The sequence below is a fragment of the Scyliorhinus canicula genome, chromosome 3, assembly GCF_902713615.1.
Source record: "Scyliorhinus canicula chromosome 3, sScyCan1.1, whole genome shotgun sequence".
In the NCBI taxonomy this organism is placed as follows: Eukaryota; Metazoa; Chordata; class Chondrichthyes; order Carcharhiniformes; family Scyliorhinidae; genus Scyliorhinus; species Scyliorhinus canicula.
Window position 1 is genome coordinate 211,378,212 of NC_052148.1, and position 15,386 is coordinate 211,393,597.

At 46.4% G+C, this 15,386-nt stretch overlaps 1 protein-coding gene across 4 annotated transcripts in view; it reads right to left on the reverse strand.

The window, feature by feature from the left end:
- Positions 1–15,386, reverse strand: part of spock3 (SPARC (osteonectin), cwcv and kazal like domains proteoglycan 3) — a 765,994-nt gene that overhangs the window by 25,372 nt on the left and 725,236 nt on the right. For all 4 annotated transcript variants that reach the window (XM_038792122.1, XM_038792123.1, XM_038792124.1 and 1 more), the window contains one exon: positions 3,891–3,953. In XM_038792122.1, the coding sequence (XP_038648050.1) occupies positions 3,891–3,953 (63 nt within the window). The remainder of the gene's footprint in view (positions 1–3,890; positions 3,954–15,386) is intronic.

Consider the following 15,386-nt stretch of genomic DNA (forward strand, 5'->3'; position numbering starts at 1 on the left):
CTATCTCTTGATCATTTGGTGAATTCAGAATTTTAAATGTTTTCAGTAGTGACTATAACCTGATGTGCTTCTGATAAAGATTTTGTTTTTAAAGGAAACAATGGTTTTTAAAGGATGTTGAAAAGGAAAGCTTAAATGTTTACTTAGTGTTGTCGTTTTTGGGGGTTGTATTTGAATTAATGGTTGCTAAGATGTTCACTGTATGTTTTAAAAAGGTTAACTTGAGTTCATAGAATAAACATTGTTTTGCTTTACAAAAATACTTTTCCATTTCTGCTCTACCACACCTGTAGAGTGGGCCGTGTGCTCCCCATACCACAATCTAGTAAAAGCTGTAAGTCAAACTCCACGATACACTTTGGGATTTGCTAAACCCTGGCCCATAACATCATTAACACCTTCCTTATAGTCATGAACACCCTCCTTATAATCACCCACACCCAATCTTATAATCACCAACCTTATAATCACCAACCTTATAATCACCAACCTTATAATCACCAACACCCTCCTTATAATCACCAACACCATCCTTACAATCACCAATACCCCCACTCATAATCACCCACACCCTCCTCATAATCATCAACACCCTCCTAATAATCACCAACTTCCCCCTTACTGCAACTCAACAACCAGGAACACTACAGACAGTTACCCGCAGATCCAACCAAGGAACACATCCGCCAACTCAACAGACTGATCAAGACCTTGGATCCAGACCTTCAGAGCACCCTAAGTGCTCTCATCCCACATAATCCCCGCATTGGAGATCTCTACTGCTCCCGAAAATACGCAAGGCCAACACACCAGGCCATCCTATCGTTTCAGGCAATGGGACCCTGTGTGAGAACCTCTCTGCCCACATCGAGGGCATCTTGAAACCCATCGTACAAGGTACAACCAGCTTCTGTCGCAACACGACGGACTTCCTACAGAAACTCAGTACCCATGGACCAGTTGAACCAGGAACATTCCTCGTCACAATGGATGTCTCGGCACTCTACACCAGCATCCCCCATGACGACGGCATTGCTGCAACAGTCTCAGTCCTCAACACTGACAACTGCCAATCTCCAGACGCAATTCTGCAACTCATCCGCTTCATTTTAGATCACAACGTCTTCACCTTCGACAACAAATTTTTCATCCAGATGCATGGAACAGCCATAGGGACCAAATTCGCACCTCAATATGCCAACATTTTCATGCACAAGTTTGAACAAGACTTCCTCACTACACAGGACCTGCAACCGACGTTATACACCAGATACATCGATGACATTTCTTTCCTTTGGACCCACAGCGAGGAATCACTGAAACGACTACACGATGAGATCAATAAATTCCATCCCACCATCAGACTCACCGTGGACTATTCTCCAAATTCTGTTGCATTCTTGGACACACTCATCTCCATCAAGGACGGTCACCTTAGCACTTTGCTTTACCGCAAGCCCACAGACAACCTCACGATGCTCCACTTCTCCAGCTTTCACCCGAAACACATTAAAGAAGCCATCCCCTATGGACAAGCCCTCCGTATACACAGGATCTGCTCAGACGAGGAGGAGCGTAACAGACACCTACAGGTGCTGAAAGATGCTCTCGTACGAATGGGATATGGCGTTCGACTCATCGATCGACAGTTCCAACGCGCCACAGCATAAAACCGCACCGACCTCCTCAGAAGACAAACACGGGACACCACTGACAGGGTACCCTTCGTCGTCCAGTACTTTCCTGGGGCGGAGAAACTATGACATCTTCTTTGCAGCCTTCAACACATCATCAATGAAGATGAACATCTTGCCAAGTTCATCCCCACACCCCCACTACTGGCCTTCAAACAACCGCGCAACCTCAAACAAACCATTGTTTGCAGAAAATTACCCAGCCTTCAGAACAGCGACCACGACACCACACAACCCTGCCAGGGCAATCTCTGCAAGACATGCCAGATCATCGACTTGGATACCACCACTACACATGGTAACACCACCCATCAGGTACGCGGCACATACTCGTGCGACTCGACCAATGTAGTCTACCTCTTATGCTGCAGGAAAAGATGGCCAAGCAGACACTGCGACAACGAATGAACGGGCATCGTGCGACAATCACCAGGCAGGAATGTTCCCTTCCAGTTGGGGAACACTTCAGCAGTCAAGGGCATTCAGCCTCTGATCTCCGGGTAAGCGTTCTCCAAGGCGGTCTTCAGGGCACGAGACAACGCAGAATTGCCGAGCAAAAACTTATAGCTAAGTTCCGCACGCATGAGTGCGGCCTCAACCGGGATCTTGGATTCATGTCGCATTACATCCACCCCCCACCATCTGGCCTGGACTTGCAAAATCCTACCAACTGTTCTGGCTTGAGACAATTCACACCTCTTTAACCTGTGATCACCCCCTATCTCTGGATCTGTAATGATTTGATTACCTACAAATGCTCGCATTCCAAGCATTGTCCAGCATCTCTGACTTTGTCTATATAAATGTTTCTGGAACATACCTCGCCATTCACCTGAGGAAGGCGCTGCGCTCCGAAAACTCGTGTTTGAAACAAACCTGTTGGACTTTAACCTGGTGTTGTAAGACTTCTTACTGTGCTCACCCCAGTCCAACGCCGGCATCTCCACATTTTGAATTTGGTGGCACTGTGGTTAGTGCTGCTGCTTTGCAGCACCTGCGTTCCAGATTCAATTCCTGCCTTCGGTGACTGTGTGTAATTTGTATGTTCTTTCCATGTCTGCATGGGCTTACTCTGGGTGCTCCAGTTTCCACCCACAGTCCAAAAATATGCAGGTAAAGGTGGTTCAGACAAGCTAAATTTTCCCCTAGTATCCAGGCATGAGCAGGTTAGGTTACAGGGTTGGACAGGCGGCTGGGGGGAGTGGACCTGCGTAGAGTGCTCTTTTGGAGGGTCCGTGCAGGCTCGATGGGCCGAATGGTTTCCTTCTGCAGTGTAAGGATTCTATGATAAGCATGAAAATGTATGTTTTGTTGGTACTATTCTACTGCTGTTAATTTATCGTTTGGCCTCAGTACTACTATTAGTACCAATAGATTTCTCAATGACAATTTTTCCAACTGTCATGTATGAAAGTAATGGATAGGATACATGATTACAAGTCGGGTTGCATGAACCATAATCCCATGCCTAACCTACACACAACCGGTATCATCTAGGAAGAGGAACCTTCACATGTATTAATCTTCTTTTAAAACAGCGATTGATCACTTCTCTCTGCAGGTGAGAGAATGAAGTGGATGCATGAATAGTTCGGAACAGAACACCATTTATGTAGCCTGTCTTGCCTAGCATCCCTAGAAAGCCCATATTTTTCTTCCATGTATTCCACCGTGACTGGTCCCACCCTCTGAAAACAGCATCTGGATGCAAAGTGAATTCCCAACAGCCATCAGATTATATTGCGACAATCAGTGTTCATCAGCTATATAACTCAATATTTAAAAATATTGTTGAATTTTAAAAAGTTATCGTTGATTCTACACAAGCAACTGTTGTGCTATTATGGTGTGAAAATTGCCTAATAAATAAAATCCAGCAAATATTTCTTCTAAATGTTAACATAAAAATACATATGAAACAACCATACTAATATGCATGCCACAATATTTAATAGTTAAATAAATGCACAATGCAACCATTTAAAATCTGTAGCAAAATAACCAACATTATGTTATTATTTTAGCTTTTCTGACAAGCATAAATGCATTTTCTGATCAATATATTTGAAAAGACGAAAATATTAAACATACCTTCTACAATTGGTAAATTATCTCAAGAGATTTTGTTGGTTCATTTGATTTCACATTATTTCTACTGTTTGAATTAAAGCTTATTCAAAAGAATAACTTGCTCACCAAGCAGTTTCTTTCCCCGTTGCTGTCTTTGAATATTGCTCAGTTCCATCTGGCAGGGTGGGTCTGAAATGAATTCAACATGTTATCCAAAAATGGCTCCAGATGATAAAAGATAAAAGTGCTCAGCTGCATCCATCAGGCACGTATGATGTAAAACTTCCAAAGGATTTTACACTTCCTGATTATTCTGCACTGCGGTAAAATTAACACACTTGTTTACAAAATGAAAACCTGAGATGATGGTGTGATTTTGTACAGATCAAGATCTTTCTTCAATTGCGATATTCGCAGAGTATTTGACTTTGGTGGAACTAATTAGATGGACATAATGGAGGAAAATGTGTTTGTATGAAGCAGCACTATGCAGACTGGGTCAATTACCCAGGGACATACAGCACAGTGGGCCATGACCAATACACATTTCCTCCATTGATGTCACTGAGGAAGCCTGAATGATCCATGCTTGTTCCTCATTGATACAATTGAGAAACCATGCACAGGCGGTACATTAACGATACCTATTAATGGGGAAATGTGTTCTGCTCCCTCACCCACTTCCACCCATGACGTGGAATCTGAATGCTGCCACAGGGGCTCCTCAGAAACACAGGTTAGCTTATCAACCTACCTTTATCAAAATTTGGTTGGCCTTGATATTTGAGAATCTTTATCTGAACCCCAGCCTGGATTCCCAAATAGGACTGTTAAGATATGTATTCTGAGATCAGGTGTGATGGAACCATCAATTCAGCGAACACGTGTAGTTGGATCTGAACAGAGGCTGTAGTACACTTACAACAGAGCCAGCCTATTCGTTGTTGAACTTCAGATGAACTGGCAGGCTGGCTCTAAGGCACTGATCTTTATACATCGGTCCCAGGGGGAGGAGTCCTGGGCGGAGCCAAGGGAGGAGCCCAGTACAAACTCTCGCGTACTCCCAGAGCGACTCCCCCTGGTGGTCGGATAGTGCAACTGCACTTACAATGGTGGATAGTAAACATATATACATGGAGTTATATTGGCAACTATATACAGCATTGATCTTACAACGGGTAGATAACGAACATATATACATGGAGTGATATTGGGAACTATATATAGTGTGAATCACATTCACCACAAGGTGTACATGCACTTAATGTACACTAAGTCGTAATTGGGGACCTGGAAATGGAAACCACCCTAGCTGAGGGAGTTCTGTCTCTGGACCAGTCCCCTTATATTGATAGAATGGTCAGGCAGACAGAGGCTCCACTTCACAATGTCAATAGAAAATACTTTGCAAGGTTAGGAACTGGGGTATATGGGTGCCAGTCTGACGCATCTCCACTGTAACACACATTGGCAGATTTATGGAATATATCTGCAGTTTTAGAACCTGTGGGGGGATTTTCCAGCTGTGCTGTGCCTAATACAAATCCTGCTATATCAGGAAAATACTGGGAGGTACCGGAAACTGGATTTGCGGCAAGTGCCAAATATTTCACAATGTTGCCGGGCCATTCCAGCAGATATATTCAGGTTAACGCTCAGTCATTAAGTGTGTTCAAGGCAAGGAGCGGCACGGTGGCGCAGTGGTTAGCACTCATGGCGCCAAGAATTCAGGTTCGATCCTGGCCCCGGGCCACTGTGTGTGGATGTGATAAAGCCAGGGGAGTCCAGCGAGCTTCTTAAAAATCCTTTATTTGAACAACAGCATCATACTTGCACAGGGCCAGGTTACCTTTCACCGGGTCCTCATTCCTTTTTGGCTGGCTCTACAGTTGTCTGCCTTTTAAGCTAGTGCTGGGTTAACTCAGTCCAACTGAGAACGGGGAACAATCATCCCCAGCTGGATGAGTCCTGTGCAGGTTACTCCAGGTTATTACAGCCCTCCCTCCCCCAAAGTCCAAAAGCCCCTTGCAAGGACGACCATTGAGGAGGAGACGATAAGAGAGGACTAAACGGTTGCAAACTCCACAGTAGCCAGACAACAAACCTAAAAGAAAATTGGTTTGGATAAGGCGCCACCGAACGGCAAAGCAGGACGGGCAGGTGTGTACTCCACCAAGCATTACCTACACCCTCACCAGTCACACGGGGCGAAGCTGCCAACAGCCGAACCTGGGGACGGCGCGCACCACGGCATTGGACCCATCAACCCTGGGCCCAATCGGTGTGGCATGCCTTCCAGCCACAGAGGGACCAGGTGGGGGAGAACCTCGGACAACGTCCACCTCAACGTCCCATAACTCCCAAATGCCCCTTATTTTAAAAAAAAATCAGGCACTCTAATTATACCTAAAAATAAAGCACCTACTAAAATGCCCAGGGAGCTGTCGCCCCAACATTCTTACAGTACCTCTACACAGGGAAATAAATATACAGCTCAAATTTTAAAAAAAACAGCAGGGCTCCATGCAAGCTGCCACAGGACCAGAAGTCACATCAACACTCAACACCAGAGTCTATAGGCACAAAACCTGCAGTCGTACAATAACTGTCAGCTCGCAGGCAAAACATCACTGTTGCAAATCTCACAGTCTAAGCAGTCACAGAACAGAACAGTCTTCCAAACACAACTCCGCACTCATGACCAGTTCCAAAACGGTGGCGGTGACTTGAGAACAGACTCTCCGGTGGACCACTCTTGCCAGATTCAGGAAACAACAGCAGACAGAGACAAACAAAACGCTTCGCAACCCACACCGGGAGTTGCTCAGAAGATGCCACATCCGGTACTGCCGGACACATCAGACTCCAGATCACTCCAGATCACTTCACAAGCCGGCAGCAAAAAAAAACTCGACCCGGTACTCGCCTTCCATAACATTACAGGCTCCAGAAAACAAAAACGCCACAGAAACAAACTCTGTCACGTAGTCAACTCTTTTTTTAAAAAGAAATTCCGGGCAGGTAGCTCAGCCAAACATACAGCACGCCGACAGCTCCGATTCATCATCGTCGCCAATATGATAAAGTCAGGGGAGTCCAACGAGCTTCGTAAAAGTCCTTTATTTCAGCAACAGCATCATACATGCACAGGGCCCGGTTACCTTTCACCGTGTCCTCATTCCTTTTTAGCTGGCTCTACAGTTGCCTCTCTTTTATGCTTCTGCTTGGTTAACTCAGTCCAATTGAGCATGGGGAACAATCAACCCCAGCTGGATGAGTCCTGTGCAGGTTACTCCAGGTTATTACAGTGGAGTTTGCACATTCTCGCTGTGTCAGCGTGGGCCTCACCCCCACAACCCAATGATGTGCAGGGTAGGTAAATCGGCCACACTAAATTGCCCCTTCATTGGGAAAAAAAGAATTGGGTACTCTAAATGCATACAAAAAAATATGTTCAAGGCTGAAATAGACAGAGTTTTAGTCAGTAAAGGACTCGAGGGTTATGGGGATAAAGCGGGAAAGTGGAATTGAGGATTATATCAGATCAGCAGTGATCTCACTGAATGGTGAAGCAGACTCGATGGGCTGAATGGCCTACTTCTGGTCCTGCATCTGAAGCAAGATTGTAAAGCATACATTCTAAAACTGACATACTTTTCATTTGCATTGAAGGGCTTGCTGACTAAGCTTCTAAGTCATGGTAACAGAAGAATTGTTCAAATATTTCAGTTTGTCCAGGTTGACTCTGCTGAGTGCTGATTGACAGTCCAAAATTTCCAAGTGGTTTTAGGGGCAAAAATCGTCTTGAAGTATTTTTGATTTTGTGCTCCTCTCCGTTAATTCTTTGCTCAAATTCACCATATTATAAGACAGGTTTTTATTTCTTCACATGAAGACCTGACAGAATGAAATGAAAATACTGCGAAGCAGCACCACAATGCTTACAAAGTGCTTATAAAGCATTAGCTCTATTTGGCAAAAAACAATTTGTAAGATAAATATATATCACATGAAAGAACTCACAACTTGAAGAGGTGAGTAAGCAACAGATGGTGTTGCTCATTTCTAGCTAAAATGTTTACCAATTTAATAACTGCACTCAAAAAGCTAGATAAGAAACAAACATCAGCATCATTAAATTCATTATATCGTGGAAAACAAATTCAAGTCTCTATATAGATATGATATGAGGAATATTTTGATAGAAACTCTATGAATCAAATAAATCTGCACTTTGCTTTCTGATCAAATCTCACAGAAACAAAATCAGCTCAATATACATTTTTAATGTGCTTTTGTGAACAATAATATTAGAAAAGAGGTTTTATTACTTCCCGTGCTGCCATGAGAATTTATTTAGATTTTTTATCACTGTTTTTGCTAGACATTTAATAAAGTTTCAGAAATTGTGTTTTATACTCAGAGCCAAACCTAGAACTCTGATCTGGGCATGTGCAGACACCAGTTCTTCTGATGAACTATGGCACTTACTCTGTGACAAGGTGACAGCAATACCACCATTGCTCTGTCAACTTTGGGCACAACCTCTTCGCTAGGGTTTTTCTCATATAAACATATTTGCTGGACACAGTGACAGGAACTGGAACAGTGCCGAACTGACAAATTGTAATAGAGGTGATTTTTTTTTAAAATTAAAAATATTATTTGAATGGTGCTGCATTCAGTTAAAAACATTGACTTAAAAACATTGACCTTTCACCTCCAGGGCACCTCCAAGCAACTATGTGGTCTGGTTAAAGGTTCTTTCTCTGTTGACTCTAAAGATCAAATGAGAAATGGGATTATCCAAGATAAGAGATGGATTTTGATAAGGGAAGAGCTGCTGTTCTCAACGATACCAGAGTCTCAGGTGGCAAGAGTTGTAGTAAAGACATTGAAGGGGAGGTTTTCCTGGGTCTTCACTCAAGTTAATGAACCTCATGCTTGCAACGTGAGTGGAGTAACTATGTAGTTTGGAGTGCACACCTCCAAAGAAACCTGTCCGATTTTCCTTTCATAAATTTAAAAGAAAGGAAAATGTGGTCCACCTCTGCATTTCATTGTGCACAGGCAATTTGGTGCCCCTGAGAAGTAGCTCAAGAAAATGCCTCCTTGGAATGGAATCAATTTAAAATGGAACATATTTCTCCTATGTGCATGACTTGAATTTGATTGCACGTAGTGAAAATCAGATCAGTTCAATGCTGCCTAATGACAGTTCCAGTGGATGATCCATCTTAGCCTCTTCTTGAGGTCCCCTGCATCACAGATGTCAGTTTTCAGCCAATTTGATTCACTCCACGTGATATCGAGAAATGGCTGAAGGCACTGATGGTGCAAAGGCTATGGAGACTGACAATATTCCAGCAATAAATTTGTACGCGAGAACAAGTCGCACACATGGCCAAACTGTCCCAGTACAGATACAAGACTAGGTTCTATCTGGCATGTGCAAAAATGTCCAAATATGCCCTGTCCACAAAAAACAGAAAAATCTAACGTGGCCAATTGCCGTTCCATCAGTCGACTCTCTATTATCAGCAAAATGATGGAAGGTGTTGTCAACAGTGTTATCAAGTGATACTTACTCAGCAATAACCCATTCAGTGACACTCAGTTTGAGTTCCAGCAGGACAAAGCTTGATCACTACCCCATCCACCAACTTCAACATTTATTCCCTACACCAATGAAACACAGTTCCTGACCTCATTACATCCTTGGTCCAAATATGGCTAAATGCTGAACTTAAGAGGAGGTGAGTGTAACTGCACTTGACTTAAGGTAGCTTTTGACTAATGGGGCAAGGAGCTGTAGAAAAATTGGATTCAATGGGAATCAGGGGACAAATTCTCCACTGGGTGGAGTCACACTAGCACAAAGTAAGATGGCTGTGGTTGTTGGAGCTCAATCAACTCAGTCCCATGTCATTGATGCAGTAGTTCTCCAGGGTAGTGTCCTAGGTCCAACTATCTTTAGCTGCTTCATCAATTACCTTCTCTCCATCATAAGGTCAGAAGTGGGGATGTTCGCTGATGATTGCATGATGTGGCACAATGTTCAATACCATTCGCGACTCATCAGATACCAAAACAATCTGTGTCCATATGTAATAAAATCTGGACAACATTCAGGCTTGAGCTGATAAGCTGCAAGTTACATTTGCACCAAATAGATGTCAGGCAATGACCATCTCATCAAAAGGGAATTTCACCAACTGCCCATGGCATTCAGTGGCATTATCTTCGCTGAATCCTATCAACTACTGGGAGTTACCTTTGACCAGAAACTGGACTAGACTAGCCATATAAATACTGCGGCTACAAGAGCAGGTCAGGGACTAGGGACGCGGTCTACTGTCCGTGTTGCGCCCAAAAGGCAGCGCAGCCAGTAGATGCGGGAGATCCCTCTTCCGGGATCTACCCAGCTCACCACGCCACCCAAGATCTAACATGATTTCGTGAGACGTTGCAATCTGAATATTTTGCAAATCTACATGTTAGATTGAGACAGCTAGTCTCACTCTAATATGCTCTTCCATGATCTATCTGAGGCCAGTGCTGGTCTCCACAAATGGGGACCAGAGGGAACGGCACTTAAGCGGGTATCCTAGGGGATCGGAGACCCCAGGTGCTTCCCCTTGGGCAGGGTGGTACCCTGGTACCACCTGGGGACACTGGCACTGGCAATGCCACCTGGCACTGCTAAGGTGCCTAAGTGGCACCACTAACTGGCAAAGGCACTGCCAGCATGGCAATGCCCAGCTGGCAATTTTGCTGTAATGGGAATCAGGCCCAAGGGTGCCATGCATGGGGTGTGGGTGGGATCGAGGACAATCTTGTTGAGGCTTTGGGGGGAGGGACATTGGTAATTGTTTTAGTGAGGGTGGGGGGGGGGGGGTCATCGAGAGATTGAGACGCCATTTAAAAATGACGTCCCAATCTCCTCCTGCACCGAGGAATTCCGGCGAGCGGAGCTCCTCAGTGCAAGAAACGGGACTAAGTGTGGCCTCGGTGGGGGGATTCCCCGCTGAGGCCGTAAATAGAACCAGAGTTCCGGTAGATACCGGCTAAATGCACTTGTTAGTGATCTCTGTTCCCATTTTGTTAGATTACGTCTGAGGAATCCTGTGGCAAGTATCTCACCCCTCTCTATTCCCCCAAATCCTGTCTACCATCTACAAGGCAGAAGTCAAGAGTTGGATGGAATATTCTCCACTTTCCTGGATGTGTACAGCTCAATAACACTCAATAAGCTCTACACTATTCAGGTCAAAGTTTGATCACCACCCATCCACCACCTTCAACATTTATTCCCTTCAGCTCTGACACACAGTGGTCAATGTATATAATCAATAAAATGCACTGCTGCATCTCACTAACGCTCTTTCAATAGCATCTTCCAAATGCACAAACTCTACCACTTCCAAGGACAATGACAGCAAATGCTTGGGAACACCATCACCTACAAGTTTCCCCTCCAAGTCACTTATCATCCTGAATTGGAACTATATCACTGTTCCTTCAATGTCGATGGAGGAAAATTCTGGAACACCCGTTCTAACATCACTTGAATGCACCTACACTGCATGCACTACAGTTGTTCAGGATGGTGGTTCAACACCAGCTTGCCAAGGGAAATTAGGGATGGGCAATAAATGCTGGCCACGTAAGTGATGCTCACTTTCTATGAAAAGATTTAAAAAAAACTAGAAGTCTTTTCATCTATCTCTCAATGATCTTCAACGGAAGCAATGGGTTTATTCAGTATCAGTTATTTGTATCCTGATAATTCTGTTTGCCTCTTTGGATTTCTCATTCAAGAATCCAAGCTTTTTGACTCACGTTCAGGAGCTGAATGCATGCACATGAATTATGGAAAATGTTGGTGGCACACTTTGGGTCACTTAATTATTCGGTGTCTTAATTCCTTACTTAAGTGCGAGAATCTTAGAAGTAATTTTTCTTTTAGTGTACTTAGTAATTTAAAAAAAGCATAAAAGCTGCGTTATTTTTACAAAGCTGCTTTAATGAAATTGGAACTATTTAAATAATCATTAATGTGCTGTACTTAAAAAAATAGAATGTTGAGGAGCAATTATCTTGACAGATCATATTTACCCTTGCATATCCCACAAAGTTGTTTTCTTTCTTTGAAACCGATTAGTTTCAAAGGTACTCTCATTTATAAAAGTCCAACATAGAACACTGTAAACATCCATTCTGGCATTGACTAAACTCCAGACTGATCAAAATGTCATAGACCATTTCTCCACACAGATTAATTCGAGGCAGTAACTTTTATTATCACCATTCAGCATTACTATCGCCTAGTGATGGAAAGTTCAATTTTAAAGACACCTCTAATCAATCACCAGGCAATTGATTGTACTCTCATAGCACTGAATGCCCTCAATTTTAATTTAAACAGGGCAGCACGGTGGCACAGTGGTTAGCATTGCTGCCTACGGCACTGAGGACCCAGGTTCGAATCCCGGCCCTGGGTCACTGTCCGTGTGGAGTTTGCACATTCTCCCCGTGTCTGCGTGGGTTTCACCCCCACAACCCAAAGATGTGCAGGATAGGTAGATTGGCCACACTAAATTGCCCCTTAATTGGAAAAATAATTGGGTACTCTAAATTAAAAAAAAAAAAAAAAAAATTTTTTAATTTAAACAAAGACACTGGGTAAAATCCTCTGCCTTGCGACACTGCAAACATGAGCCACTATCGGGCAGAGAATCGGACGTCCAGCAAAAATAGAGGTCCGGGCCCAGTGTCGATTTGGGCGACATTTTCGGGTCCCTTGAGGGTGGAAATAATGAGGTTTGCATCCCATGCCGATGGCAGCATGTTAAACCGGCATTTTCATGCATTCAAATGTGATTAGGGGTTGTATACAGGATGCTCCACCCTTCCGCGATGCTCCACTCCTCTCAGGCAGAGGTCTCGCAGGTGAGAATTACTACAAGTATTTAAAAACATGGACTGGGCGCCACAGGCTCAGAGAGGGAGCGGGAGGCCAAAAAACCAATGTAAAACCATTGAAAATTGTTGGACCTGCTGGGGGCTGGCTGCCCGGGCTGTGGGCCATAGCGGGTGGTGACTTGGTGCCAAGTATGTGGACTTGGGTGTCCCCCTGAAGATCGGGGTGGCCTGGCTCAGACTGCCGTTGCTGCAGTCTGTCATTTAAACACACCCCTTTGCTGCTACTTACAGGCTCCTGGTTGCTCACTCTGCTGAATGTTGCCTGTGTCCTTTAAATGCTCAGAACGGCCCTGGTCATCTGGGAGTCCCAGACCTCCTTTTTGGCCATTCTCATAACCCAACTGTATCAATCAGGTATTGGCCCTCCTCAGAATTGCTGCCCCATTGCAGAGGAAGCAGGGAATCAGCAGAGCTCACCCCAACCAGAGGACATCGGCACCGCATGGTTTGGAACCCTCCCTGGTTCTCTGCCCCTCTCAGGACAGAGGACTCATCAGTGACCAAACACCTCTGGATCACCAGCTGTCTCCCGGCTCCCATGATATAAACAGCTGGATAATGCGCACGGCGACGACCTGCAGTGGTTGCGGCGTAAAACATGGCGCCGGCATACACGGGTCCGACCTGCCAGATAGTACCCCCCTTGCCACCCCCCCCCCCCCACCCCGCACCAGTCCCCCCAGCCATCGCAGAAGCTCCCCCCGGCCAGAAGCACGGCTCTCGACCGACTGTGGAGGCACTGGATATAGTCCGCAGCCACCGTGCCGGGTTCCCGACAACTGAGACCACATGTCAACTGCGCGGCCACGAACTTGGCCCATCAGGGGCCGAGCATCAGAGGAGGCCCTTCAGGTGACCCGCTAAGGCCATCCCAATCGCGTGCGGCGCCGACACGATAACGTCATTTCGGAGGGGCGGAGTATGCAAAACCTGCGTCAAACAGGTGCCGCCCCCTCGATTTCGGCGTCAAAATTGTCCGCCCGATCACTGATTATGTGCAGTTCTATGGCAGCAAATCTGGCATTGCACCTGGACCAATTCACCGACTGTTGAGGGGCAAGCATTGGCGCGAGATGCAATACGATTAATTCCAATGGAAAATGGTGTTGGATTCGCTGAGTCGGGATTGGCACTCGAGAGGCTGACAAGCTGCAGCTGTATATTAGCACTCCACTCCCCACACACACTCATCCCAGCCAACAGGATGGCACTGGTTGAACTGGAGCGTGCCCATCCAACTGATGGGTCAGCTGGGGCCAGAGGGTACCTAGGCGGGTGGTCTGGGGGGGGCACCCATGTGATCCATGGCACTAAGTTAACAGTGGGCAGTCAGCGGCATGCGCAGCTGCATGCCTGCTTGACAGGCTGTGGCAATGGTGTTCCATGCCTGTCCACCTCAATCCTACATCCAAACTCCTGGCCACCCCATTACTCCCAACCCCGGCCCTGGCAGAAGCTGCACAGCCAGCAGCAAAACGGTCAGCACACTACGGCGATATTGGACACTTTCTGTACCTCTTCTCTCCCCCTTATCAGCCACGGCCCCTGTTTCACTACTCTTGAGAGCACAAGTGAACCTCGCTGCTGGGAATTCCCCCCGGTGGAGGCAGTGGATCGCGGTGGCCAGAGAATACCAAGTCAGGCTGCTAATGAAATGCCAACGTCGTTTACTCTATGTGCAGAACCGAATACATTGATGCTGCTGTCGAGGCACAGGAGAATTGCGATTTTGTGTGAACCCGGCGCTCGCCACGTTTTCGGCATCAAAACCGATTCCCGCTCAATTGCGTTTCGCAATTCCGTCATCGGCAGATAGAGAATCTTGCACCATGTCTTGCAGCCCTGTTCTCTCCCTATATCCCTATATCTTTGGATGGAATTCTCCCCTGATCTCGGTGGGTATGATGGCAGGCATAGGGGTGAATGTGGTGGGTGATCCAGAAATCAGTTGCACACCAACCTGAATTTACAGTGGGATCTTCTGTTGGTGCTTGCCACAGTGGGTTAGAAAACCCACCGGATGCTGGAGTTAAAGTCATGTGCATCCCATTAATGGGATGAAGATGGAGACCTGGGGCGGGATTCTCCGTTGCCCGTCGTAACGCGGGTTTCCGGCGAGAAAAATCGGTATTAATGACTCCGGCGTCGGGGCCTTCTTTAAGGCCGCTATTCTCCGTTCCCGGAGGGGCTAGCAGCTGACTGACGCGATACGCGTCAGTTTCACCAGCTGCGGAAGTTGTGAGACCCGGCGTTTTTTGGAGGATTTGGGGGGGGGGGGTGGTGGTTCCGGCATTTGGGGGGGGGGGGGTGGGTGGTGGTTCCGGCATTGGGGGGGGGGGGGGGGGTGGTTCCGGCATTGGGGGGGGGGGGGGGGGGGGGGGTGGGGGGGGGTGGTGGTGGTGGTTCCGGCATTGGGGGGGGGGGGGGGTGGTGGTGGTGGTTCCGGCATTTGGGGGGGGGGGGGGGTGGGGGGGGGGGGGTGGTGGTTCCGGCATTGGGGGGGGGGGGTGGTGTCCGGCATTTGGGGGGGGGGGGGTGGTGGTTCCGGCATTTGGGGGGTGGTGGTTCCGGCATTTGGGGGGGGGGTGGTGGTTCCGGCATTTGGGGGGGGGTGGTTCCGGCATTTGGGGTGGGGGG